This window comes from Lagopus leucura, unplaced genomic scaffold, assembly GCF_019238085.1.
Source record: "Lagopus leucura isolate 7727_CA_CO unplaced genomic scaffold, USGS_WTPT01 35379-0_obj-0_obj, whole genome shotgun sequence".
Classification (NCBI taxonomy): Eukaryota; Metazoa; Chordata; class Aves; order Galliformes; family Phasianidae; genus Lagopus; species Lagopus leucura.
This window is the reverse complement of record NW_024964365.1, coordinates 1-9,509: the sequence shown is the minus strand read 5'-3', so window position 1 is coordinate 9,509 and position 9,509 is coordinate 1. Positions and strand designations below refer to the sequence as shown.

General features: G+C 45.4%; 1 protein-coding gene across 1 annotated transcript in view; it reads right to left on the bottom strand.

The window, feature by feature from the left end:
• LOC122191678 overlaps positions 1–9,501 on the bottom strand; it is a gene marked incomplete at its 3' end in the record, with an annotated part of 13,756 nt that extends 4,255 nt beyond the window's left edge. Inside the window, exons 1-12 of the mRNA XM_042892037.1 lie at positions 9,276–9,501; positions 8,671–8,754; positions 8,480–8,551; positions 8,307–8,376; positions 7,304–7,440; positions 7,129–7,218; positions 6,868–7,007; positions 6,594–6,688; positions 5,785–5,936; positions 5,138–5,301; positions 4,135–4,308; positions 424–530 (exon numbers count right to left, since the gene is read on the bottom strand). Of these exons, the coding sequence (XP_042747971.1) occupies positions 424–530; positions 4,135–4,308; positions 5,138–5,265 (409 nt within the window). The remainder of the gene's footprint in view (positions 1–423; positions 531–4,134; positions 4,309–5,137; positions 5,302–5,784; positions 5,937–6,593; positions 6,689–6,867; positions 7,008–7,128; positions 7,219–7,303; positions 7,441–8,306; positions 8,377–8,479; positions 8,552–8,670; positions 8,755–9,275) is intronic.
• Positions 9,502–9,509: the final 8 nt, after the last annotated feature.

The window sequence follows — 9,509 nt, the reverse complement described above, 5'->3', positions numbered from 1 at the left end:
TTTTTTTTTTTTTTTTAATATAATGATACTAGGGATAATCATCTGGAGCTAGAGCAATATGAAAAAATTCCCTTCAGTTCAACCATAAGTCTGCCCCATGGACTCCAGAAGAGCTCTAAGAATACGCAGGGTGGACATGGATGGCAGTTACCATAAGAGTAAGCAATGAAAAATGAGGTTGTGAGCCATGCTGTGTCATTGCATCTGCGGGCAGGGATTTCTCCTTGGACTGAGCAGAGTGCAGATGTAGCCTGAGAAAAGAACTTGGGATCATTCAGGAAAAGGAAATGAGTTGAGTAATTAATTGAAGAAACTCACGTTCTAAAGGTACTTAGAAGGAGAGAGTATTTCCCAACAGAATGGGTTTAACTGTCCATTCCCTGTTTTGTTCGACAGGTCTACTCTATGTATGCTTAGACTGACCTGAGAGGGCACGCTTCAGCACACCCCAGAATTTCCAGTTTCCACATCGTCCAGGCAGCGCAAGTGCGGTGTACGTCTCCCTTGGCACAGACATCAAGCTTTTCTTCCTGTGCAATAAACTAATTATGACGGGGGAAGGGGACAGTACAGGCCTCACAAGAGAAGAGCCTGGGGGAACGATTTTAGAGCTGGGAGTCAGGCAAATGACTCGGCTCAAGTGCATCTATACCAATGCACGCAGCATGAGCAACAAGCAGGAGGAACTGGAAGCCATCGTGCACCAGGCTAACTACGATCTAGCTGCTGTTACTGAAACATGGTGGGACTGCTCCCATGACTGGAGCGTTGAGATTGATGCCTGTAAGTTCTGCAGAAGGGATAGACAAGGAAGGAAGCCAGAATATTCATCAATACTGAATTCATCCTGCAATTCAGGAACCTCACAAGCAACCTGAAAAAAGCGTCTTAAAAAAAAAAAAAAAAAAACAAAAGAAAAAGGAGAAAAAGGTAATCAGCATCCCAGCAGCTGTTCTTCTTTAAACCATGGTTCCCAAGCATACTACAATTGAACAAGCTATAGCTTATCACATCAAAAGCCATCTAGAAGATTCAGTTATTGGTACTGGCCATGTCGGCATTCGCTCACTGTAAGCATCTGCAGGACAAGTCTATGGACCGAATGACCTTGTGCACCCATCCTTCTGTCTTAGCTGCAAGAATAATCCTCACTCCCAGCCATTTCCAGTTTTCTTTCTTACAAAAGATGAAAGATAGAAATAAGCTCTTCATTCAAAAGTTACTTTATTATACAAACAACTAAATTCCAGCCTGGTTTAATCCAAGTGCCATCTAGTTTGCATACAGAGAACTAGGGTGCATATAGGAAAGAACGCATGCACACTCCAGTCTTCAATGGCCAGAATATCATAATAAACACATAGAAAAACAGCCTTTACTCTGGAGGCTTGTATGGCAAAGCCAATTGTTTTGACCAGCTCATTAATATACTATATCTAGTTTGTAAATTCCAGCTACGTATTTTATATGTCATTATGATCAATGATTCACAGAATCACAGAATCACCCGGGTTGGAAGGGACCTCAAGGATCATGTAGTTCCAAACCCCTGCCTAGCAGGGCCACCAAACATATACATTCATATCAGGTTGCCCAGGACCCCGTCCAACCTGGCCTTGAACACGTCCAAGGACGGAGCATCCACAACCTCCCTGGGCAGCCCGTTCCAGGGCCTAACCACTCTCCTTGTAAAGAACTTCCCCCTAACATCCAACCTAAATCTTCACTCCCTCAACTTGGATCCATTTCCCCTAGTCCTGCTATTGTCAGCCCTTCTGAAGAGTTTACTCCCCTCCTGGGTGTAGGTTCCCTTCAGCTATTGATAGGCTGCATGATTGTGGAAGCCCAAAGGGCAATCTCTCATTTTCAACAGACTTCCTTTTGGACAGAGATGGAATTTATTACATTTAAAATTCATCACTCCTCTTTGTTTGCAACACTGTCCTCTGCCAAACTCCTCAACACAATCAGCTGAAGTCTTCTACCTGAATTTCTGGGATGACTGTGACAAGTATTCCTTCACAATGCTCAGATGTGCACTGTCTCCCATGAGCATCTTACTGGACGCAGCATGCTGCAGCATCTTTGCAACAGAACCAAGGTTTCTTCGTTCATCTGTAGTCAGCTGCCCTCCAGCTGAAAGATCCATTAGGTCAAATGCATCCGGTGCAACCGTGGCCGGATTCACGTAGCGGTGATAGAGTAAGTTGCCAACAATCTAGGACAAGTTGAGGAGAGAAAAAAACACGTGCAAAACCAATGGCACAGACCTCCACTGAGTTTTACTGACACTACTCTGAGTGAGTTCTGACCAATTACTTTCCTGTGAGCTGTGGGCCCCGTTCAAGATGCAGGGTCTACTGCGCTGCCATTAATAAGCACATGCTGTCCCTAAGAATCTTAGTTTCACACTGTAACATAGATACATACACTAAATAAATGCACAACTCTCAACACAGAAGTGGTAAGACTGACCACTACTAGCTCCAGAACAACACAACTGCAGATATTCCTACACACAAAGGTTTTCAAATTTCACTTTGAATACCACCTGTCCATATATTTTTAGAAGTTACCAAAGAATTCCTCAAACAAGCGTAAAAGTTACTCTGAGAATTAAACCAAGCTTAGTCTAACAGAAGGCAGAACAACTACGCTACAGAGAAACCTGGTACTGCAGTCTCACTAAGGGATAGGAGCCAATTCCTAACACAGGTGTGCAGAATTGACCACCATCTCCAACAAAGCAAAAATGGGGAAGCGTGGCAAACCAAGGAGCTGAGCTGAGAAAACAGCAGCTACTTTCTGCCCCTTTTCCAGAGCACTTCTCTCTCTCTCAGAATACCTCTTTGGTTAACAAGCAACGTTTTTAGCTACACATCCCCATTTTGAAGACTAAACATTTTGAAGAGTAAACTCTTCAAAAGGGCTGACAACAGCAGGAATAGGGGAAATGTTTTAAGTTGAAGGAGGGAAGATTTAGGTTGGATGTTAGGGGGAAGTTCTTTACAAGGAGAGTGGTTGGGCCCTGGAACGGGCTGCCCAGGGAGGTTGTGGATGCCCCGTCCTTGGACGTGTTCAAGGCCAGGTTGGACGGGGTCCTGGGCAACCTGATCTGAGTGTGTATGTTTGGTGGCCCTGCTAGGCAGGGGGGTTGGAACTACATGATCCTTGGGGTCCCTTCCAACTCGGGTGATTCTGTGATTCTGTGATCCCCAATTAAACACAACTGAGAGGAACTCAGAAACGTTTAATCCAGAAGTAAGAAACTCAGAAGCACCGATGATGAGCGGTATTTGACATTTCAAAACAAGTCCAATTCACCCAGCTAAGTGAGCAGCAATGAACGCTGAGGCTTTTTTTGTCTTTTACTTCATAGCATTGCTTTTCCACCACTTCCCTTGAAGTGTGTTAAAAACAAAACAAAAACAACCAACAACAGAAGCCTCAAAATCTGGTGAACATCAAGCACTGGAAGAAACACAGAACTCTGACTGGGGACGGATGGGAGCCAATCAAGAGTTTATAGACACAGATTGAAGGGAGGACAGGGACAGATGACGTAGCGGGGGATCTACAGGCCAACCAACCAGGATGACCAAGTGGATGAAACCTTCTCATGGGCAGACAGGAACAGCTGCATGCTGTGATTCTATGAACACGGCCTGTGTTGACAAGGACCACAATGCTCATCTCGTTCCAACCCCCCGCTGCGTGCAGGTTCACCAACCGCCAGCCCAGGCTGCCCAGAGCCACATCCAGCCAGGCCTTGAATGCCTCCAGGGATGGGGCATCCACAGCCTCCTTGGGCAGCCTGCCCGAGTTGTGGGCAGAGATTGGCTTGGTAGAGTAAGATCTACGGTATCTGTATCTATGAGTTAACACAGAAGAAATGCTTTGGGGCTTTTCTTGGCCTATCTCTTCATGAGATTCACTTCCAATAGTCTCAACACCCCTGTCACAGGATGATCTTTACACCTTTCAGAAGAAAGCCATCTTGAGCTGATGGAAAAAAGCTGGTAGCAATTGGACAGATGCATGCAATGAATCCAGGGATGGTTTGGAACGATTAACAGAGCAATGCAAAGCAGCTGAGCAACTTGTAGAAAAAAACAGTAGCAACAGCTTCCATACCCGGCCTCACCATTCTGACATCCCATCTGGTTAACCCAGGACTTGTAAATATCCACCGGATCCGTTCTGACGTTGAGCGATTCGTCCTCAATTATTTCCTTCACAACGGGGGCCAAGATCTGCCTCAGTGCGTTCTGACCACGGGCACCACGGTTGAAAGAGCGCATCTCAAAAATACAGAGGAAACAAAAGGAGTTCTACACAGGCACAACTATTTTCTTTCACTATTTCAACAAGTAAGCAATCAGCAACAAAAGCCATTCACAGCATGCCGCTATGGGAAATCCAGCAGCAGAGAATAAAGCACATACATGCACTTTCCTGAACTACTACTCCAAGAAAAGATAATAATAATTAAACAAACCTTTTAGACGTTACCTGTTTGAGGGCACATACCATCCTCATACTTAAAAGCATCAAAAAAGGCATGACTGCCTCCAACACTGTATGTATTTGGTCTTCCTAGCAAGTTGTCAAGCTCCGTATCAGCCACAAGTCATAAACACCAAACTCCTAAGTGACAATCAACTCCATTATGCCGACAGACAGCCAGAATCCTTAAGCCTGACAGCCAGTAAAAAACCCAAACCAGACAGCATCTGATTTTCAGCCTCCTCATCAGTTCTGGAAAACAGTGACCTTCGCGTCAGCTTCACTCTGGCCTGTAAAGCCCAAGCTCGCAGTCTGTGCCAAGTCCTTCTTACTAGACAGCAGAGAACTTAGATTGGACTGAATCTTAGGAAAGCACTGCAGATCAAAAATAGTGCCTCCCTGAGCAACAAAGCATTGGCTAAAGAAAAATGGCTTTAATCCTAAAGAACAAAGGTAATTCCTCCTCCTTCCAGGTTACAGAAAGGACTGACGTGAAACAGCATGAGCAGAAGGCAGGGACAGTTCAGCATTATCAGCAAATGAGCACAGGACATCACACAAGAACAGCTTCAATTTTAGCAGCGGCCCAAACTGAGGCAACAGCAAGGCTGTGTCCTACGCTACAACGTACTTGATCTCTTCCTGCAATGCTGTTTGCAACAGCCGCAACAGCAGAGATTCCTCTCTCTGACTGGATGCGTAGTTATGCAGCATGAAGATGGCTGAATCCATGAACTTTGTGGGTTTGTTTTGAGGCATCTGCAAAAGCAGCTTGGCCAAGTATGTTGGAGCAGTCTAAAACAAGAAGAAAAAGTACTTAGTGCACGTGTATAATCAATGACTATTAAGATGTTGTCATTATGAAATAAACAAGAGAGTTGGACAAAGCAGACTAAGCTAACAAAAGGAGAATAAATAGAAGGCTTACCCCTATCCTGGGCTCACTTACAAAACTCCAGCAGAGCAGATCTCCAGACAAGATCCTTCCCCACTGGTAGCCAGCTCTTAAACAGGTCTAGGAGGGCTGTAGCCTGGCTGCACCCCTTCCAGCAGCACAGCTGCATTGCCTTCACCTGTGCTCCTCTGCCTGACTCACTGCTCACCTCAGGTGATCAATCAGAGGTTCAGGCCACGACTCCGCAGTTCCCATACAGCACGTGTCCACAAAAGCCAACACCACAAAGACAGACAGCGCCTCAACACTGCAGTGCAGAAGCACAGACTGTTCCAATACACGTAAGCATCTATGACAAGAGCAGTGAATGAAAAGCTGCATACCTCAAGTAGAAAAGATGCTGATAGGCTTCCAGCTTTTCCCTCTCCTCTTTGCTCCAAGCTTTCAAACCCCCCTTTTGCTCGTTCAGCGTCATCACGTCACAGAGCTGTTCCTTGTTCTTCCTGCTAAGATTTTTGCTATGAGAAACAACATCCTGCAAAGAACACAGAGGGACAGATTCCACATTTAAATAACACGCAATATGGGAAAAAGCTGCACGATAGCACTTCCTTTTGTGTGGATAAGGCAGTCAAGGTACATCAGGAGATCATGAAGTGAAACATTATCTGTTATAGCAGCGATTTCTGTCTCGGCCCCACATTCCAGAATTTGTTGAGAACCTACAAGGACTAATTGCTTTGAGCAGGGACTGTTTCCATTTTGCTGACTCACTGCCTCCACTGCTCTGATAACGATGATACTTTTTGCTGCCAGCATCAGCCCAACAGCTGGAGCCTCCTTTGGAACTGAACTTTACTGCTGCCATGGTTCAGATTTTACACAAGGTCAAGCATAGCACTACGCTATTCAGGACCAAAGGAAAAGGTGACTGTAACTTCCGCTTGAATTAAAAAAGGCACCGCTGTATCAGCAATGTTGTTCTTGTGGGCAATCAATCGTCAGCAAAGTGACAGAGGGGGCTTCCATCAGCCAACCAACACCAAGCAGCCCGAGTACATTTCCTGCTCCAAAATCACCTCCCCCTTCTGATACAGCACACAAAACGTGAGAAGAAATTAAGGTGTGCAAGTCCATGACTCATGTAACCACAAGTGAACAGACAAACAGTTCTCAGAGCCTTCAAGCATACCATCTATTGCTTTCCCTTGGTCCCGAGTGGGTTCTTTTCTGGTGCTTTGTTTTTAAAACACTTGAAGCCTTGATGTTTCTGCTGCAGTTCTCTTTCTAGGGATACATAGTAATTAGTGGAACAGTTCGGAACTTACTGGGAGGAAAACCTGTAACTCTGGGGGAAATAGTTCCCACTGAATCTGAGTAAGTGAGATCCAGGCTCAGAAGGTCCTCATGCTAACTACCATTGGCCTCAATTCACTCTCCTAGTCTCCCAGCACTGCATTTCCTACCTGCAGTGTCATTCTGTTCTTCACTAGCAGTCCAATCTTGATGTCCATGAGATTGAGGTCATTTTCAAGCTGTTGATTAGATCGGATCAAGCTCACAACTTCCCCACACAGTTTCATTAGCTCCAGCTCCTCCTGAAAATCTGGGTCCGATCGAGCAAGTGAACAAATTTCCCAACCACAGCCATAGGTGGGTTTTCAGCATTAACTAAAAACAAGTGACAAAACATCAGAGGACAGGAAACAAATTAAGGCACGTGTTACCTCTGTGCAGACAGCATGTCAAGCAGCAGCCAGTCCAGGGTCAAATTAACACCAATGGGCTTGAATAACTCCTGACAGCATCCGGAACTTCTGGCATGGAATAAATCAGGACAGAAGTCAACGCTATAGGATGAAGTCAGTATCAGCTTAGGGGAGTCCACCTTGCTGAACTTACCCAAAGATCAGCGCTCCTATTTCCCAGCAGCAAAAGTACTACCGTGAACCAAGTTTGCACAGAATCACAGAATGTCAGGAACTGGAAGGGACCTCCAAAGATCATCTCGTCCAATCCCCCTGCTGGAGCAGGATCACCTGATTAGGGCACACAGGAACACGTCCAGGTAGCTGCTGAATGTCTCCAAAGGAGATCCCACAACCTCTTTGGGCAGCCCATCCCAGTGTTCTGTTACCCTTGCCGTGAAGAAGTTTTTCCTCTTATTTATGTGGGACCTCCTATGCTCCAGCTTGCACACACTGCCCCTTGTCCTATCACTGGATGTCACTGAGAAGAGCTTGCCTTCATCCTCCTCACACTCACTACTCACACATTTATAAACATCAACGAGGTCACCCCTCAGTCTCCTCCAAGCTAAAGAGACCCAGCTTTCTCAGCCTTTCCTCATAGGGAGATGCTCCACTCATCAGGGCAGAGTAGAGGGGAAAGAGAACCTCTCCACCTCCTATCCGTACTCTTTCTCATACACCCCAGGATGCCCTCTTGGCCACGAGAGCACAGTGCTGGCTCATGCTCCTCCTACCGCCCACCAGGATCCCCCAATCCCTTTCTGCTACGCTGCTCTCCAACAGCTCAGCCCCCAACCTATACTGGTACTCAGGTTGCTCTTGCCCACATGCAAGACTCTACACCTGCCCTTGTTCTTTCTCATTCCGTTTCTCCCCACCCAGCTCTCCAGGTCTCGCTGGAAGGCAGCACAGCCTTTTGCTGTGTCAGCCACTCTTCCCAGTTTTGTGTCATCAGCAAACTTGCTGACAGCGCATTCCACTCCCTCAGCCAGAGGGAATTTTTCCTTCAGCCACCTACCTACCTACCTACTCTTTGCACCACTTCACCCCAACTGATTTTCATAGCTCTCTTCGTGTTGCAGATCTCACTAACAGTATTTTTCTGCAAATAGAGATTCAAAGCATATTAGCTTTATTCTTTTGGCCACACTTACTGAGGGTTTTGTAGTCTTCTCCTGCTTTGTTTCCTCCGATAAAAGCTTGAGCTTTTGTAACGTCATTTATCTAGAATGGAAAAAAAAAAAAAAAAAAACAGCCACTTACACTTGTTAAGGGCAGAGTAAAAAAAAAAAGTGTCAGATACTGAATTCATTTCACAATCTCTTACGTGGTCTCTGAAATATTGCAGGTGATCTCTGCAATGCCTTCTGGCTTGATACATCCTGGCCAGTCACTGAATCTATAGGAAAGAATTCCAAAGCAGGTCAGATAAAAGTCTTCTCCACAAATATTGCTACCAAAAATGTTAACAAAAAAAAACAACAACAACAACAAAAAAAAACCCATAGCATTTGCTACCTTCACTTCTTGGTCCTTGCGTGCTCGTCAGTAATCCAAACGGATTTGATATGCCTTCCTCTGTTTATAGCCACGCCACTGGGACTGAAAACACACACAAGAAAAAAGGCGACTTTTCAAAGTGAAGAGCAGTAATTTACTATTCGATGCTTCTTTCTGCTGCTCAGTTTCCACTTCCCTTTGGCTGAATAAAATGTAACAGAGACATGCTCATCTTACAAGACATGCCGTAAGAGATATGTGGTGAAGCCTTAACTATTTCTTCCACCACCAGCTGTCGTTGTGAGGGACTTAGCAGCACCCCCCACCAAGGGCAAAACACAGCTAGAGAACAAATGACTAAAACTAAACAACCAAATGCACCATCCATTGCACAATTCTCAAGGCCATCTTCAAGTCTCCAAACCCACGGACTAATGGGAAGAGGGAGAGAAGTAATTTATACATAGTGATTCCCAGGGAGAAGGAAACGCCTTCCAATACTTTGCAAAACGAAGATAATTGTGCGTGGCAACTGCTTGAGTTGAACAAAACCAGTCAGTAAGCGTGCGTGTGGAGAGCAACTGACAAGTACAAGCTTCAAACAGAATTAGGGGATTTCATACCTGCATGCAAGTGATGGCTGGAACTTGCTTCTTCAAAAACCTCATTCTGGAGTTGAATTCCTGACAAACAAGACAGCCTCGACAACAAGCCTGAAGCTTCACCATCAGGTTCTCTTTGACCAGCCACAACTGCTCTCGGTCCTATGCTGCCGTGACTCCAGATACAGTGCTCTAGATTAGTGTTATGGTAGGAAGAAGAGCCAGGAAGAGAAAAGGGAGATGCAAAAATGACAT